Source organism: Rhineura floridana, chromosome 13, assembly GCF_030035675.1.
Source record: "Rhineura floridana isolate rRhiFlo1 chromosome 13, rRhiFlo1.hap2, whole genome shotgun sequence".
NCBI classification, from domain to species: domain Eukaryota; kingdom Metazoa; phylum Chordata; class Lepidosauria; order Squamata; family Rhineuridae; genus Rhineura; species Rhineura floridana.
Window position 1 is genome coordinate 39,395,835 of NC_084492.1, and position 19,530 is coordinate 39,415,364.

General features: G+C 46.2%; 1 protein-coding gene across 1 annotated transcript in view; it reads right to left on the minus strand.

Moving 5' to 3' along the window:
• Positions 1 to 18,809, minus strand: part of JPH3 (junctophilin 3) — an 89,433-nt gene extending 70,624 nt beyond the window's left edge. Inside the window, exon 1 of the mRNA XM_061594009.1 lies at positions 18,419 to 18,809. Within this exon, the coding sequence (XP_061449993.1) occupies positions 18,419 to 18,800 (382 nt within the window). The 5' untranslated portion in view covers positions 18,801 to 18,809. The remainder of the gene's footprint in view (positions 1 to 18,418) is intronic.
• Between the last annotated feature and the right edge of the window lie 721 nt (positions 18,810 to 19,530).

The following is a 19,530-nucleotide window of genomic DNA, read 5'->3' on the forward strand; positions in this document are numbered from 1 at the left end:
GCAAGTTCCATGCTACTGATCATTAGGAAAGGTATTGAAAATAAAACTGCTGATATCATAATGCTGTTGTGTAAAGCTATGGTGCAGCATCATTTAGAATACTGTATACAGTTCTGGGCACCTCACTTCAAAAAGGATATTGTAGAGCTGGAAACTGTTCCAAAAAGGGCAACCAAAATGATCAGGGGTGGAGCAACTCCCCTATGAGGAAAAGTCACAGAATTTGGGCCTTTTCAGTCTGTAAACACACTAGTCACCAGATCGAAGCGTTTCCATTAGCCACACCTGGAGGAGCAATGGGTTGATCTGCAGATCAGCTGCCAAATCTCTTTGAAGCTGAATTTTAAAAAAACCGCGCTTGAGCTGATCTGACCAGGTTTTACAATAAAAAGGGGCAGGGTTTGACTAGCATCGTGTGCCCTCCTTTTCAGGAGAGAGAGGTGGAGACGCCCTGGAACCAGCAAAACATGGAGTGTGTTTCTACCTCAAATTAAGGAAATGCATCTGCCTGATTTTCAGTTAATAAAATTAATTACTACATGTCAAACTTAGACCTTGGTTAGGAATCCAGTAAAACTGAATCTGATGAAGTTGAAATGTACAAGATTAATGCATTAGCCGTTTTTCCAGTTTGATTTAAACAAGTTGCCATGAACTGAAACGTTAAGCTTTTCGTGTATCCTTCTTTGTTTATTTTTATTTATTATTTGATTTATATCCCGCACTTCCTCCCAGCAGGAGCCCAGAGTGGCAATCTTATCAATCTGGTATTCAGATTTCATTTGATAGCCCATATCTCTAATTAAAAGGACCAGATAGGAAGGCAATGGGAAAAGCCTCTCTCTGCCTGAGACCCTGGAGAGCTGCTGCCGGTCAGAGCAGACAACACTGAGCCAGATGAGCAAATAACTTGACCCAGAATGGAAGCTTCGTATATTTTCTTCCTTCTTTTTCTATGAATTTGGATAACATATTTACAAGCACATTTTGGCGAAATGAGCTTCCCTCCACTTCATTTCAGCCCCTTAGATCCTGTTCCAGGTGACTATGGGCCCATCCACACCATATAGCGAACCTACATTTAATGCATAGCATCTTGAGAAGTATAGTTTATCCCTCACAGAGCTACAATTCCCAGCACCCTTAACAAACTACAGTCCCCAGATTCTTTGGAGGAAGCCATGTGTTTTCAATGTGTGTTAGAGGTATGATGTGGATGCGACTGACCTATCACTTTGGTTGCAGTGTAAAATAAAGGGTTGGTTTATTTAGTTGGTTGGCTTCTCCTATTAAATGGGCCCATCATGCTGAACTCTTTCTCTCCAGAGGCTGAGTAATCTTTACTTGTTCAAGCCTGTGTGATTAAGCAACAGGCTTCTTTAGAAAATAGCAATGATCAGGCAGAAGAGAGCAGACTTGCAAAGGCCACCTGTGCCCCACACGAATAAAGGGATAGGTTAACAAAGGAAAATATAATTAGAGCAGGAAGCAAGTGCTGTAACGAAGGTAGACTGGCCAATGGAGAATGTTTCTCCTGAAGAGCGACTCAAATCTTGGGTTGCATTTGCAGAAGATGGCGTGGAAGAGAGGGAACTGACTCACTCGGTGGAATATAAAAAAGCAAAGATACTAGGGCGGGGGGGGGGAGGCAGATGGTGCTACGAAGAAAATGGGAGGTGCTTTGGCTCGAATCTTTACTGAGCAGGAAGGGAAAGCGCGCATTGCACCACAGCTTCGACCTGGATTTCGATTTTTGAGTCTGGGAATATGCTGCATTGGCCTCCAAGGGTGGATTTGGAATGCAGGATTCATTTCCATGCAAAGTGGCAGAGCAGAAGAATCTCACACATGTAATGGTAAACACACACACACACACAGAGCGAGCGAGAGAGAGAGCATCTTGCAGTGAGCTACCTAGTTATTGAAAAGCAGAGATGCTCAAACATCAAAACAGCTCAGTAGGGTGTAATTTGAGTCAGGAGGAGTCATCTGTTCCCAGAACATGCACCTTTTACAGGCACAACCTTTTCCCTCCCCCTCAACCCCTCCTGCAAAAAAGGATGTACAGGAACAGATGCATATTTTAATAGTCCTGGTGGCTGGGTGAGGGAGTGCTGAGCCTCTAAAAATGTAAAAATGAAAAAGTGCAACTTCAAAAGCATTCACACACACAAAAATGGCACAGGTACAAAGAGGTGTCAAGTCACTCAGTCCTACTGATGCCGTAGGCACAATTCAGTAGGAGTTCCTGGCAACCAGAGAACCACATTCCATCACCACCATTACAAGGGACACCAGTGAGGCCAGCAACGGAAGGCTGCAGTGCAGTGCACTCCTGTTCAGGGTTCCAGCCAGCCAGACCCTCCTCCAGGGTACTCCATTCCCTCCCCAACTTTCAGTTGTGCCCTCCAACAGACAGACAGCGTTCTGTGAGCATGCTCAGGCCTCAGTGAGCTGCTCTGGGGTTAGTTTGCCCTAACCCTAACCCTAACCCTTACATTTCTGTTTCTGTTTTTCCTATTTCTCAAAGGAGTAGCTGTAGATGCCTTGGTGTTCTCTTGTGTGTGTGTGTGTGTGTGTGTGAAAGAGAGAGAGAGAGAGACTACGTAAGAATTGGCACTTATCCCCTAATAGAGGGGATGATCCAAGCAGAGAAAGAGGAGAAAACAGCATTCCCCCCCCCCAAAAAAAACATTGCTGGGAATAAATATTGGGAAAATACAAATCCCCTCCCCCTTGGTAACAATATTTAGTTTGTGATCAGAGACAAGCATAGAGAAGAGCCTAAGTTTGAAGCAGCGCCTATCTCCTGTGTGTTATGCGCTCTACAAGAATATCCTCCTCCAGCGTTTCGTTTGTTTGTTGAACACTTAGGGCCACTGCCCTGTAATCTCCTGAGAGGAAAGGCTTGTTTTCATGAGTTTCCTCAGAGGACAACCTTGCGCAACTTCACACCAGCAATCATCACATCCCTGCTTCTGATATTACTATCCTTACACTCATTTCATAAATGAAACAGAAGTTAGTTTTAAGACCTATTAGAGGTTGTTTTGAAGTTGATAATCACACCACACATTTTTACAACCTCCTGTAGTATATGTATTTCACTGTCTGTACTTCTTCCTTCCTTCCAACAACTCTGTGGGATATATAGTTATTAAGCTCAATTTCTACATGGGCAAGTGAGGCTAAGAAATCGGTAACTTGCCCAAGGCTATCTAGTGAGTTTCTGGTCCATTATTGAACCAATATTCAAACTAGATAACACAGACAATACTGTTCATAAAAAAAAATTAAACTGGACTTTCGGTCCGGAGTGAGTTTCCCCCCCCTGCCTGCATCAGTACGTATTCCTTTTCCCCAGGCAAAATCATGTCTTGTTGATATATTTTTCCTGGGCATCTTGGGAACAGTCTTCTACCATATGGTCTACATTCCAGGGGGCTTCCCTGGGAGCCCCCACCTTCAGAGATTCCTAGGACAGTCGGCAAAAGGCCTGACTAGTCATTCATTCATTTATTTCATTGGCGATCACTCGTGGACGAGTAAGATTGTCTTCCAGGGTAAGGTCTTTAACAGCGGGTCCATAAGTGACTGTGGTGGCCAATTCTGGATCCACACAGCCTCCCACAGCAAAGACATAGGTTTCCAGATGGAAGACGGTCACGATGAGGATTTGCTTGACGTGTCTTCCGATTAGCTCATTTGTCCCTTTGACAATGGCCAACCTTCAGTTGGGACGCTCATGGGCCAAGGCTTCCCAGTTCTCGATGCTCATGTTACATTTTTTTAGATTAGCTTTGAGAACATCTTTAAACCTCTTTTGCTGCCCACCGATATTCCGTTTTCCATCCTTAAGTTGGGAGTAAAGTAGCTGGTTTGGAAGACGGTGATCAGGCATTTGAACAACATGGCCGGTCCAGCGAAGTTGATGTTGGAGGATCATTGTTTCAACCCTGCCTTTGAAACACCATCCCCCAAGGGTTTAAAAAAACGCTATTGCTTTTATTTAGTTTCCATTGCCCAACTGTCTGATGTTTTTGAAAGCTGCTTTGAGGATTTTTTTCAGTAGAAAAGTGGCACACAAATATTTGAAAAATAAATACAACTCTCTCCACAATGTCCAACTTGTCACTGTCCTTGTTTGCTCTAGACTAAACTTCACTGCCAAAAGACAATCCTCTCGGGGCAACTTTCCCTTCCTTCAGGTTCACAGTGTGTGGATTTTCCACCTATAACAAAAATGTCACTCGAAGCTAACTTAAACATACACAACTCACTGTGAATACCCTCTCTGTTAAAGGATGTGCAGGGCTTTTTAGTTTAGAGAAAAGGTAGGTAAGAGGGGTGTGATGGAGGTGTATAAAATGATGCATGGTGTGGAGAAGGTTTCTCTGCATCTCTTATAATACTAGAACTCGAGGTCATCCAATGAAGCTGAATGTTGGAGGATTCAGGACAGACAAAAGAAAGTCCTTCTTCACACTGCACATAGTTAAACTATGGAATTCGCTCCCACAAGAGACAGTGGTGGCCACTAACTTGGATGGCTTTGAATGGAAATGGACTGTCTTCAAGTCCCAGTTTCAATCCCCGGCAGCTCCAGGGAGGGCTGTAAAAGTCTCTTGCATGAAACCCTCTGCCAGTGAGTGTAGATGAAATGGAAATGGACTGCCTTCAAGTTGATCCTGACTTATGGTGACCCTATGAATAGGGTTTTCATGGTAAGCGGTATTCAGAGAGGATTTACCATTGTCTCCCTCTGAGGCTAGTCCTCCCCAGCTGGCTACGGCCTCTCAGTTGGCCACAGCTGCACAAGCCAGACCCTTCCTTGTCCACAACTGCCAGCTGGGGGGGCCACTGGGCTCCTTGGGACTCTGCCGCTTGCCCACGACTGCACAGGTGGCAGGGCATGTAACCCTTGAGCCACTCCCTGTGGGGGTGATCTTTAGCTGGCCCTTGACACCCAGGAGACACGAGCGGGGATTTGAACTCACAGCCTCTGGACTCTCAGCCAGGCTCTCCTCCCCACTGGGCTATACACATTCATGGAGGAAAAGGCTACAAGTGGTTACTAGCTGCTGTGTTCTTCCTACACTGCCAGAGGCATTCATGCCTCTGAATACCAGCTGTTGGAATCCTACTGGAGAGAGTACTATTGCACTCAGGTCCGACTTGCGGGCTATCCATTAGGACATCTGGTTGGTGACCATGAGAACAGAATGCTGGACTAGGTGGGCCTTTGGCTTGATCCAGCTGGCTCTTCTTAGGTTCTTAAAGAGCAAGAAGGAATGGGGTTCAATCGCAAGAAGCCTGAATGAGGTGCTCAGTCAGAAACTAGTTTTCTTGAAGGTCTTTGAGAAGAAAGTTAGGAGTACCTCAAACTTCCACCCACCCTCATACTGGCCAGCCAGTGAGTTCTGTTGCCTCACCTCTTTTTTGCCTCCAGGATGGTGACTGAAGCGCTAGACAGAACTCCCTTGTGGCCCACATCAGACCAGAGCCTCCAGTTCCTGACCTCTACTCCAGGGTGAAATATTAGCGACAACTCCCCAAACAATAAGAGTGGTTCAGCATTAGGTGAACTGAGATGCTGCTGGTGGGTGGTTCTCCTGACAGAATGGTGGATGTTCGACCTGTTCTGGATGGGGTTGCACTCCTCCTGAATGAACAGGTTCGTAGCTTGGGAGTCCTTTTAGACCCATCCCTGTCACTTGAGGCTCAGATAGCCTCGGTGGCTCGGGGTGCTTTTTACCAACTTCGGCTGGTGGCCCAGCTACGCCCCTATCTGGACAGAGAGAACCTCGCTTCAGTAGTTCATGCGCTGGTAACCTCGAAATTAGATTACTGCAATGCGCTCTACGTGGGGCTGCCTCTGAAGATGGTTCGGAAACTGCAGCTTGTGCAGAATGCAGCGGCCAGACTATTAACGGGGACCAGACGGTCCGACCATATAACACCGATTCTGGCCCGCCTGCACTGGCTGCCTATTTGTTTCCAGGCCCGGTTCAAAGTGCTGGTTTTAACCTACAAAGCCCTACATGGCACAGGACCACAATACCTGCTGGAACGCCTTCCCCGATGTGAACCTGCCCGTACACTACGCTCATCATCAAAGACCCTCCTCCGAGTTCCTACGTATAGGGAAGCTCGGAGGGTGGCAACGCGGAAAAGGGCTTTTTCTGTGGTGGCCCCCGAACTGTGGAACAACCTCCCAGAGGAGATACGCCTGGCGCCAACGTTACTATCTTTTCGGCGCCAGGTTAAAACTTTCCTCTTTGCCCAGGCATTTTAATATGTTTAGTATGCGCTGACATTGTTTTAATCTTTTTAACATTTTAAATTTTTCATGTGTTTTATATTGTTACATGTTTATTGTATTTTTGATGTTTTCTTGTTCTTGTGAACCGCCCAGAGAGCTTCGGCTATGGGGCGGTCTATAAGTTTAATGAAATAAATAAAATAATAAATAAATAAATAAATTAGGTTGCCTCAGAGAGGTTGTGGCATCTCCCTTCCCTGTCCAAAGAAAAAGTTGCCCAGGGAGCCTCTGTTGGGGGAGGATTTCAACAAAGGCTGTTGTTGTTATGTGCCTTCAAGTCAATCACAACTTATGGCAACCCTATGAATCAGCGGCCTCCAATAGCATCTGTTGTGAACCACCCTGTTCAGATCTTGTAAGTTCAGGTCTGTGGCTTCCTTGATGGAATCAGTCCATCTTGTTTGGCCTTCCTCTTTTTCTACTCCCTTTTGTTTTTCCCTGCATTATTGTCTTTTCTAGTGAATCATGTCTTCTCATTATGTATCCAAAGTATGATAACCTCATTTTCACCATTTTAGCTTCTAATTGTAGCACTGGTTTAATTTGTTCTAACACCAATTATTTGTCTTTTTCACAGTATTCATTTCCCAACAGGGATCTTCTCTGCAGTACACAAGGAGCTATTGTGGAGCAAGGGGGTGAAGCACAGGAGAGTCTCTGCAATGCCAGCACATGGGCACTCAGGGCAGGCATCTCTGGAGCAATTCAGTAGCAGCCAAGGCACAGGGAGTTGTATCTATGGCAATATCCAGGCAAGTTGCCTAGACAGCATGAGAAAGCCACTGAACATATAGCCCCAGAAGTTCCATGTCCCTAAGGAGAACTTTGCTGCTGCTTCAACCAGCCTGTCGCAAGAACCTCAGTGCCTTTGTTGGCCAGAGAGAAAGTGCTCTGTGCCATGCAACCTTAGCCTGCCATTTATTCATAAATGATTTCTGTAGCACTTTCCAGCAAATGAAGGCCTTTATCATTCTTATCTTATCCAAGGTTGGAGGCGGTCTGCTTCTGAATACCAGTTGCTGTAAACCGCAAGAGGGGAGGGTGCTCTTATGCTCAGGTCCTGCTTGTGGGCTTCCCAGAGGCGACTGGCTGGCCACTGTATGAACAGGATGCTGGACTAGATGGGCCCCCTTGGGCCTGATACAGCAGTCTGGCTCTTCTTACGTTAACCCAGCATGGTAAATTGGTCTGACAAATGCTGACTTGCCCAAGGTTCTGATCGATGGATGGAATATTGATGGACAGAAGTTATGGCCACTCACCTAGAAAGCACCCAAGTCAACCCTGTCCTTATCCAAGGCAGGTGTTAGTGATTCCACTCAGCTTCTGATGGCAGGATCAGTGCAACAAAATTGTTTGTTTTTAAAGCTTTTTTAAAAAAGATGTTTGTAAAGATGTTTTGTTTTAATACATTTTTAAGGATGTTTTGTTGTAATATATTTTAAAGTCTGTCTTTATGATGTTTTAGAGAGTTTTTATTATTTATTTATTTATTTATTTATATCCCACCCTTCCTCCCAGTAGGAGCCCAGGGTGGCAAACAAAAGCACTAAAAACACTTTAAAACATCATAAACACAGACTTTAGAATCTATTAAAACAAAACATCTTTAAAAACAGTTTTTAAAAAGCTTTCAAGACGTTTTTAAAAAAAGCTTTAAAACATATTAAAAAGCCATTTTTAATTTTTAGTGGCTTTATTTGCCTTCCTGGGCTCCTATTGGGAGGAAGGGCAGGATATAAATCTGACAGACAGATAGCATGTAGAATGCTAAATGCTCCTAAATTCATTCAGCTGCCGTATTCTTTCTAATATGCTTCCTGCACAAAGTACAACAGAAACTGACTAATTCTCTCTCTCTCTCTCTCCTCTCTCCTCTCCCTATCTCTCCCTCCCTCTCCCTCCCCCCCCTCTCTCCCTCTCTCTCTCTCTCCCCTATGCGTCCATTCACCACGATGCTAAGGTGAAGTGTAAACAGTGGAACCAAATCACTTTGAAAAATCAGTCAGTTGCTCAGATGCTTCCCTATCATAACAACAATCTTAAAGGGAGAAGTGAGAGCAGGAAATGACAGGTATAGAGTTTGCCACACATCTGATATCCCTGGAAATGGCAAAAACCCTCATCTTCATCTGGGGAAAAATCTGATAGTCACCATTTGACAGCATCCCAGGGATTACCTGTTCTATAAACTCATGGGAACACACCATTGGTCCATCCAGCTCAGTATTGTGCACACTGACTGGCTGTGGCTTTCCAGGATTCCAGGCTGGGCACACTCCCAGCCTTACCTGGAGATATCGGGGACTGGCCCTGGAACCTTCTGTGTGCAAAGCAGAGGCTCTACCCCTGAGCTGTGGGGCTTTCCCAACTCATAGTTGTTGTACACCATTTTCACTCATTGTTTCCATCAAAGAAACCTGCAAGTTGTCATTAGGACATATGAAGCTGCCTTAGACAGAGTCAAATCTTTGGTCCATCTAGCCCAGTACTGTTTATTCCAAGGATGAGTAACCTCCAGATGTTGTTGGGACTTGAGTTCCTACCAGCTCCAGCTAGCATAGCCAGTTGTCAGGGGTGATGGGCGTTGTGGTCTAACAACAGCTGGAAGGCCACAGGGTACAATCCCTGGTCTACCCTGACTGGCAATGGCTCGCCAGGGTCGCAGGGTCAGCTCATTCCCATCACTGCCACCTGAGTGTTTAATTGGAGATGCCATCGAACTTGAGGCCTTCTGCATGCAAAACTGTTGCTCCCCCACTGAGCTGTGGCCCTGTTTGGTGAGGTCACTGAGAGTTCTCTGTTGCCTACAGCACAAGGGAATAAACATCTCCCATACATGGGGTAGCTCTGATCTTACTGATCTGATCTCACAGACCAAAGTTCATCTGGTGTGGGATGCTCTGGAATGGAAATGGGATGCTGGCCTGGGCTCCTTCTGGGAGGAAGGGTGGGATACATATTTAATACATAAATAAAAAATTTCACCACCATATAAGTGCAGACGTATGTGTATTTTAACCTAAGTTACAAACTCAGTGCACTCCACTGGCATATACAGCAGAAAAGCTAGCTATTGTGCCTCTTTAAAAACATAGCTGGAAGATGATATATACTCAGGAAGGCAAACAGATGCTAGGATCTTATTAACAATATGAAAGAGTAAGAGAGAGGGGGGAGAGGGAGAGGATGGGAAAGAATATAATTATACCTATCTACAGAGAGAGGGAGTGCAGAGTTCAGCGCCTAGGTCTATCATTGTGGTAAAGGGGAAAAGCAAAATTGCTTTCAATACTAAACCTTAGATATAGATATAGAACAAACCATCCAAATTTAAATAAATGCCCATTTTAGTATGCGTACTAAGATGCAAAATTCAGAGGACAGGAGAACGACCGAGGCCTGCTAGTAGTTAAAGCCTATAATAATTCTGGCTAAAACCCTCTCACATGCAGAAGTTTCTGCTAACCCGCAACCTGTCATTCTTTCCTAGGTAATCAATTTAATTTACCTTACTGGAATGTATGGCTCTGTGATGTTCCTATATATTAGTGTATATATGGTAAGTGCTGGTTGTTTAGAGTATACATGGTAAGTAGTGAAAGAGGAGGGGGAGTGAATGGGCAATAGAATGCTTGATGATTGGCTGAATGTTTAAAATGGCTGACAGTATAAATGAAAGGATGACAGGTAAATCTGGGGGAATGTGAGGTGGTGAATGGTGGAATCTGGGGGGGGGGAGAAGAGAAAGAGTGGGTTGCTTGGTGGGGTTTAGAGAGTTGTTTGCCAGGAGAGAGTGGAGAAGGAGGGGGGTGGAGTTCAGATTAGTATTGAGTAAAACCATATGCTTATGTGCCTTAAGAAGAAATCTTGTTAATCTTGTTAGCTTTGTTATCTTTAATAAATACTTAATTTGGTTTACCAAAGGCCTGATCCTTGGCTGGGGTTTCACAGACCAGAAGGGAGGGTAAGGTAATGACCAAGGCTGAAGGGGAACTGTAACAAATGGTGGCAGCGGTGAAGAGAATAACAATACCAGTATTCAGAGTCTCTGGGAATACTAGTATTAGGACGTGACTGGTGGTTGCCTAGCAGGGGGATCTGTTGAGATCTGTGCTAGAGCGGATAGGTAAACCAGAAGAGAGTGCGGTCTGGACTGGTGGAGTCCCTGGTGGTGCCTAGAGACAGGCAGTAACCACGCGCAGGTAGGAACCTGACAGGGAGAGCCAGGGAAGGACGCATCACAGGCTCAACGGAGAAAAAAGGGACAACGAAAATCCTCCCAGTTTCCATCAGATGCTGGCCATGAGTACTTATTGCAGAAATGCGGGACTGCCCCCTGGCTGGGTTGGGAGATTTAGTCATTGGCTTTTGGCACATCCAGCTGGGCAATTGCATAATAAACTTGGGAAATGGTTAGGGTGGTTTACTTTATTTTAAAATTAGAATGTATTATTACAATTGTCAATAAAAACAGTTAAAAACAAGTAATTGAAAACATTTTAAAAACAATTACAACAGCAATAGACTACACAGATTAAAACACATCAACTGTCTGAACAAAAAAGTTTCAAGCAGACACCAAAACGAATGAAGTGAGGGCACCTGGCTGATGTTAGTAGGCAGAGAGTTTAGACAAGCATGTTTGCCACTCAGGTTGAGGGCAGCATTAAATGATTATTTGCAGGTGGGAAAGAGCCACAACAATATAGCTTTTATAGGATGATGCACACAGGCCTGCATATGACTTGGGACCTGAACACCACCCACAGCCATTATAGTGGTCCCACCAGTGGTGCAATAAGCCTCCTGCTTGGGACTGCAAAAGAACAGGGTGGCCAAGAAGCATCTTTCAAGCAAGGTGGCTGAATTTGGCTTGGCAGGTTACAAATTGTACAGGCTGGATGTATGTGAATCAGTAAATGAATCTTTGACTCATGAAGTAAGTACCTTCAGACGGTGGTACCATTTTCCTCACCACTTCAGAGTGAGATTCGTGCCATATGAATTGCCATCTGGGTCTGTCCTCAGAGAAAAGATTGATGGCTGCACACCTAGCACTGTAGCTCTGCAGTCTTCGTTCATGACTTAAAATACTTCTCCTGTATTTGCTGTTGTTCAGGAAAGGGAAAGGACCTCCAGAGGCCAGTAAAGGGTTGAGTTAACACAGCAGGGAACAAACATACACCTGATACACATCTCTCTTCCTTCAACACTGTTGGAATATATGGGGTTCAACTCCAACTTGGGTTGAGGCTGCATGGGGTAGCTAGAGAGGAGACTTCTTGGTTGCTATGCTATACCTGTCCTTTGATCTCCTGCTGTCTCTTCCTTCCTGCTAGACTGATATGCAGAGGATGTTGATCTCAGTTTCTTCCCTCCTTCCCAGTCTTCTTCTTTCTCTTGAGAAGGGAGCAGACATATTCCTTTCTCTTCCTCTCCTCCAAGCATGAGGGCAGACACTGGGCTCAGTGTTTGCTTCTCCAACTTAGCTAGTTAGCTAGATATCGGACTCTTTCCTATCAAACATGTACTTCCAGAATAAAGTAGTTATTTCTTATTTTAAAGCTTAAAGCCTCTGTCTGACTAATTTGCAGGAAAGGTAGAATCTTAGCAAAGATTCAAACACACACACACTAAGCTCGCTCAATACTCTCCGTTCCGCAGCGCAACTCTGCAGGGTCCTACAGGACATTGGGCCCAGCGTCCTATAAACACTACCATCTGGAGGTATCTTTGGGGGTGCAACGCTGCCTTGCCTTGGCTGCAACAGACCAAGCACTGAGGCCTGCAGCCGCCATTCATTTTGAGATACTGCGGGAAAGGGATTGAAATAAATGGAAGTCATACAGCGGCATGGCCCAGTCAGCTCAATTACCAGTGTGGGTACTCTCCAAGGTCCTGAAACATAATGGGTGTTTAGAAGGAGTTTGAGAAAGAGTATGTGCCTTTTTTTGAGATTAGATTGCTAGAAATTAAAACTAGAGGTTTTTTAAAAAATATGTTCTTGAGGATTGGCTAGTCTAATTTGAGTTGCTAACGTCAGCTTGACAACGGATTGCATAGTTATTTCCAGGAGTGGGTTGCCTTTTTGGTATTGTTCAATTAGATCTGCTTCAATTTCCAAATATAAAGAAGCTAAAATAGAGATTGCTGGGACAAGTGCTCAGAGGCTTTTTTCATGTATTTATATATAGATTACAATATTCAGACCTACAAACTTGAAATGAGTACTCACTTTCGCTCCTTTACCTCTCCTTTTGCTTTAATGCCCATTGCTAGGAAAGTATGTGCCCTGGAAATGCAAGAATCTCCTTCCTCTTGATATGTGTGCATGCTGAGAGAGAAACAGCATTGCTGGACATGCACAAAACCATGTGCCTGGAAGGGACCACAAGTCCAAGCCCCAACACAGGAAAGTTTATGAATGAAGCCATACTGCAATTTTGCTGAGGAGAGTCAGTGTTGACAATAGCAATGTGACTGTGGATGTGATGTGTCTGCACAGGATGCAAATGCATATGCATATGGACAGCAAATGTACAAATGTGAGTACATGGCTAACTTCAGCAGGATATCAAGAAAAGTGAGCTTGGGAGGTTTGTGATTTGGGCCTCAGAGTGATGTTGTTTATGAAAATGAGGTGTGTGTATGTGAAAGGTAATCACTGTGCAGTAGTGTAGTGGCAAATTCAAGAGTTCACAATCTCTTCATGATAGTTACACCCTGGCCCCTCACAGCCACGCCCCCAGGATTCACTGGCTCTTCTGTAATTACAGAATAAAGCCAGAATAGAACCAGCACAAAACTGCTGTGTGCACAGCCCCTCCTCCAAATCTCTCTCTCTGGGGGCTAAATGTTTTTGATTTCTAGAATTCTGAAATGAAGCCAAGTGTGGGACTTTGATCTGAGAGACCAAGGTACTTTGCCATGAAGCTCACTTTTCACTTGTCCTAAGAGCCAATTGACATAATGGGGAGATGTGTGTTCACTACCGAGAAGAGTCTTCTCAGTGACTGACTCACCTTCTTTTACTCTGATTGCTGCCATGGGCTCCTTCTATGAGGAAGGGCAGGATATAAATTTAATAAATATTATTAGTAATAATAATCAGCATGAAAGGACTAGGAAACATGTTGTTAGCTAAGTGAGAAGACTCCTATCCATGGCTAACATGCTCCCCTTTCATGCTGATTGGCTTGTACATAGGGAACCTGCTGGGACCCTGCTCCCCAAAAAGTAAGGGGTCTGTGATTCTCTGCAACCCCAAATGACTACACTCCAGTGTGTATGTGTGATGCATCTCTGTGCTTCCAAGCAACCATGTTCCTTTCCTGTGCAGATGAAGTGTTTGTGTGAAATATGGGATAGAATTGTGCAATCTATGTGTCTGTTTTTGATAAGCATGTCTGAAACATGAAGAAAATGTGGAGGTTGGAGCATCTGTGTGTGGGTATGTGTACGCAGGGTGAATATTATGTGTATGATAGCATCGAGGTGTGTGTGTGAGCATGTGCCTGAACAATAAAGGAGGGGCATGAGTTCCGAGAGCCTGATAACAGCAAATTGAAAGTGAGTGTGTATTGTTGCAACAGGCATGAGTGTATGCTGCATGATGAGGGGGTGGAGAAGAAGGGGAGGCAGAAAGAGGACTGTGTACTTAAGGAGGTGAGCAGCTGGTGAAAGTGCTGTTTGGATCCCTTCTTTCAAATTCACGCTAAAATGTACAATGCATCAGCTGCACTTTACTCATAGCAATGGCCATTTGTAAATAACAGTGAAGTCTAGTTGGCTCTTTGATGCTCCCTTGCTGGATCCCTCATCAACTACACAAGAAAATACACACAAGCCTGGCTTTGTCTAAACCTGTGAATAAAACTCAATCTGCTTATCCGACTGAAGTTTACCTGCAATATTTAAAAACAGCATGTGGCCGATAATAATTTTGTCATCCCAGAAAGTGATAGAACTTAATAAATCTGATGGAATAAAGGAATGCATGAGCTTTAATTCCCAATACCTTCCTCTTTCCCCCCCCCCCTGATAACCTGGCAGGATATAATATAATGACCGCACATACATCCGGACTCCTGTTATTATCCAAATATGATCAGTCCCCTTCAAGAACTTAGCTGAATTTCCCTGGGTCCATTTATTGTCCTTATGGGTGAAGCATGGCGGGGGGGGTAGGGAAGACATATGGAGACTGAACACCTTTTTTCAGGGTGTGTTTGGATTCTACATTAGCCACTAGTGGGCAAATCAGAGGCACAAAATAAGTTTCTGCATTCCTTCACCAAAGCTTTGACGGGTAGGTTTGTGCTACCTGGACAACCATTTCTTCCTAAACTATTTTCACAACTCGCCCTGAAATTGTCTTCCCCCTCCTACCCTTTCTCAGTTTAGAGGCAGGATTAACTTAACCAGACCAGAAGGTTTAACATTTCTGCCCAGTTCTTAGGTTTTTCAGATTAATGTTCCATTCTGTGAATCTCCCCTGCCCCCCAACCACCAAGGTTTCTTCAGGAATTACAGTACTGCAGAAAAATGCCACCATGTCCACCTGATTTCTGGATAAAGGCATATATAAAGTGACATTCCAGGGCAAGAACATCTTCTAAAAAATTAATCCCTTGGGTACCAGTTTTAGGAAACTTTTCAGGCTTGGCTTTAGTCTTGTTTTTATAGACAACCATGCAGTCATAATAATCTCTCCTCTCAGGAGTGATAAAGGTATTAGAAACACAGCAGAGAACACAAAGAATGTATCCAGACCATGCTTTGCTTTTGCAAAATTCTGCGTTCAATAGAGACAACCTTCAGCTCTAACCATTTAAAAGTAAATTCATGAAGACAGCACAGATTGTAAAAGCAGATCAAAGGAATGCTTCTACATTTCCCTCCCCTTGCCCCCCCCCCAAAAAAACCAACAAGCTTGTTCAAAAGTTCTATTTTAAAGTTTTGTATCTCTCCTGCTTTTCCTTCTCTCTGCCCGGCCAATGTAGCCTTTCGAAACAGAGGCCTTAAAAGTGTTTTTCTTTTTCCATCTTGGTTCAGATACAGAGAGACATGTGACATAAAACATGTGCAAAACGCGGCAGCCAGGCTGCTGACGAGGACCAATCGGTCCGCGCATATAACACCTGTCCTGGCCCGTTTGCACTGGCTACCTATTTGTTTCCGAGCCAGATTCAAGGTGTTGGTTTTGACCTATAAAGCCTTACACGGTGTGGGACCGCAGTACCTTGTGGAATGCCTCTCCTGCTATGAACCTACCCGTCCACTTCGTTCAGTATCTAAGGCCCTCCTCCAGGTACCAACTCATCAAGATGCCCGGAGGATTACTACTAGATCTAGGGCCTTTTCTGTGGTGGCCCCCGAATTGTGGAACAGCTTACCAGAGGAGATACGCCTGGTGCCTACGGTATTTTCTTTTAGGCGCCAGGTTAAGATCTGGCTATACTCCCAGGCATTTTAATGTTTAATGTTAATGTTTAATGTTAATTGTTCATCTTAATGTTTTAAATTTTCTTGTTATTTGAAATGGATTTTATTGTAACATTGTATTTTAACTCTGTTTTGTACACCGCCCAGAGAGCTACTTGCTATGGGCGGTTTAAAAATGAAATAAATAAATAAATAAATAAAACCCACAGACCTCCCTTGTTGCCCCCACAGGGTTCTAGTAGGTAGGCCTCACCCCACCTGCACAAGGTAAGCTTAGGAAACTGTCAACAAGCAAGAGATGGATTGATGCAGCCACTGGGGTGGAGGAAGGCAACTGTTTTCACTGGATGCCTACGCTCTGGAAACCTCTAGGTTAGATTACTGCAATCCGTTACAAGTGGGGCTGCCTTTGAAGACAGTTCACAAACTGCAGCTGGTGCAGAATTCAGCAGCCAGATGCTCATTGGGGAAAGAGGGTCTGAGCACATAACACCAACTCTGGCACAACTGTACTGGCTATCAATTAGTTTCTGGCCTCAATTCAAAATGCTGGTTTTGACCTATAAAGCCTTATACAGCTCAGGACCCCAATACTTCAAGGATGGCCTCTGCCCTTAGGAAACAACCTGGACCCTGCATTCAGCATCTGTGGTCCTTCTTTGTGTGCCTCCTGCAAGGAAGGTGCAGAGGTTGGCGACACAAGAACAAGCCTTCTCAGTGGTTTCTGGAATGGTCTCCTCAGGCAGGCACACCTGGCACCATCATTATCTATCTTTGCAAAAACATTCCTCTTCTCCCAGGCATTTGGCTCTGAATTTTTTGAAGGGTTTTTGGAGGGCGTTTGACATTGTAGCCTCTTGGGGTTCATTTTCTAGAGGAAAAGTGACAGATAAATACTATGAAGTCAACACTACATTTTTCTTTTCTCTGCCTTTACTAAATATTTATTCAACACTCGTCCTCATTTCCATCACCCCCAATTCACCTGAAAGTGACATCCCATGGCAAGAACAGCTGTTGACGCCTGCCTCTACTTTAGGGAATTGGGACCTTTTCCAGCTGGAGGGCCACATTCTTTTCTGAGCAGCCTTCTGGGGGCCACAAGTCAGTGGTGGGCGGGGCCAGGCAAAAGTGGGCAGAACTACTCAAAGTTTACATTTTCTCTACAAAGGCTCACACAACTCTCTATTCTCTATCCAGGCAAGCAAGAGTCCAAGGGTGCATCCCAGCCACACAAAAGCACCCAAAGAGGGTGTGAAACAAACCCAGTGAGGGATGTGGCCTGGGGAGACGGCCAGACAGAGATGTTTGGAGGACCACAATTGGCTCTTGGGCCTGAGGTTCCCCACCCCTGATCTACACACATTACAAATAATTAGGAGTTGGAACAAATTTAACCAGAACTATCACTAGAAGCTAAAATGATGAAATTGAGGTTATCATGCTTTGGACACATAATGAGAAGACATGATTCACTAGAAAAGACAAGAATGCAGGGAAAAACAGAAGGGAATAGAAAAAGAGGAAGGCAAAACAAGAGATGGATTGGCTCCACAAGGAAGCCACAGACCTGAACTTACAAGATCTGAACCGGGTGGTTCACCTCACTTATTCATAGGGTCACGGTAAGTAGAAATCGACTTGAAGTCACATAACAACAAGCCAAATAAGCTCTGGATGCATCAAGTTGAGCTCTATGCTTGGGGGTGTGGAGGGGAGTTTGCAATATGTTTTAATCATGGTGAGAATTTCAGAGTGTTTTTAGTACTCTTGTTTGCCACCCTAGGCTCCTACTGGGAGGAAGGGCAGGATAGAAATTTGATAAATAAATATAGTGGCTGGATGAGAAGCTCCAACACTGCATCTTGCTAGACGAGTTAGTTTTTCCTGCTCAGCTTAATTGTTGAAAGATCCTATAGGTCAGGGTGACGCATCCAGAGTTATGCTTCCCATTCAAGAGATGCCCTATGATCAGGCAGTCAGGTGACCACCTCAGGTGGCAGTTTATGGGTACCAGTTAAGGTTGGCAGACACACAAATCTGATCCATAGGCCACAATTCCCTGGGGCATTCTCCTGCACAAACCTCATAAAAATGGATCGAATCTACACCTCAGTTCCTGGTGGACTGTGCCTCAGTTTAATCAGTGGCACAGGGCAGCTCTTGGGTCATTTTCTCCAGATACCAAAATGTGGTATTTCCTATTGCAAATTAAAATGATTTTAATTGCTTAATTGCTTTAACCCTTTCTAAGCTCTTTCCATATGCAAGAGTGCTACACAGTTCTCACCTTGCTTATCCTTACAGCAACCCCGAAGGGTAGGCATGGCTGACAGCTCATGACTAACCCACCACCACACAGCGAGTGTTATAGCCCAGCAGGGATTTGAACCCAGTTCCCCAATGCCAATCCCCTCCCATTTGGTGAAAAGAGGCCCTTCCCTTTGTCCAGAGAACTTAAAAAGAAACAGCTCTGAGCTGAAAGGGCTCCGTTGGAGGGGGGATGGATGCTACGGGGGTACTTTTCTCTGTCCTGCAGGAGACTGTTGCCAGGTCGCTGCTTTCAGCTGGCGGCGCTGCCAGGCGGGAGGGACAAGGAAAGACGATCTGCCAAAGCACCGCGGAGCAGGCGCGAGCGGCGCCCCTTACCTCCATCCGAGTAGGTCTCCGTCCCGTAGCCATCCTGCAGGCCGTTGCTCCAGGTGCCGCCGTAACGGGCGCCGTTGCCCGCGCACTCGCGCACGCCGTAGCGCCCCTTGAAGCCGTGCGTCCACTCGCCCTTGTACACCCACTTGCCTTTGCTCTCCAGGCCGATGCCGTGGCGCTTCCCCTGGGCCCAGGTGCCCTGGTAGGTGTTGCCGCTCGGCCAGGTGTAGACGCCCAGCACTTCGAAGCCGTGGCTCCAGGCGCCCGCGTACTCGCCCTGGCCTTTGGGGCCGGTGCAGATGCCGTGGCCGTGCGCCTTGCCGTCCTCCCAGCCGCCGCAGTAGGACCCGCCATCGTCAAAATTAAACCTTCCCCCACTGGACATGCATGAAACGCCGGTCGTCAAGCCTCGACGACGGGGAAGGGGGAGCCCGAGCCGGGCCCGAGCCGCGCAGCCCTTTAGATCAGGCGCCAACGCCCCGGAGCGGCCGGAGTCCGTGTGCGCAACTCGCGCATTCTCTGGCGGGCAGGGCGGGCGCCGGGTCCTCTCGCGCGGGAGCCCCGTCTGCTCTGGCCCGGGGGAAGAGGCAGGCGCTCCAGGGCAGCGAGGCCGGCGGGTCTGGCGGCCAGGGGGTCTCCTTCAAACGCATCCGAAGCAGGAGCCAGCGAGGGACAAGCGAGGCCAAGGACCGGCCGCGACGACGAGCGCGGCCCTGAGCTGGCGGCGGGCAGGGTCTTAAATCCCCCGCGGGGGCCTCCACCTGCTGCTGCTGCTCTCTCGATGGTCAAAGCGGTCGGGCAGCCAGAGCCAGAGCAGCATCTTGCCGGGGCCGGCGGGGGGCCAAAGAGGCTCCTGGCTCAGCAGCACTGCGGTGCCTGCCTCAGCCTCGCCCCCCCCGCTCCTCCTCCTCCCCCCCGCGCACACCTGCCCCTCCCCCGACGACGGCAAGAAGCGCCCCCTCCTCTTCCGCCCCCCCCCAGCAAACCTCACCCCGTCAGCCCTCAGCTCGCTTTGGGGAGCGAGTCCCACCTGGGGGCCCCAGAGACGCCCTTTCGGGAGGGCTGGCGAGAAAGAAGGAGGGATGCAGGAGACGGAGGGAGGGATAGGTGGGAAG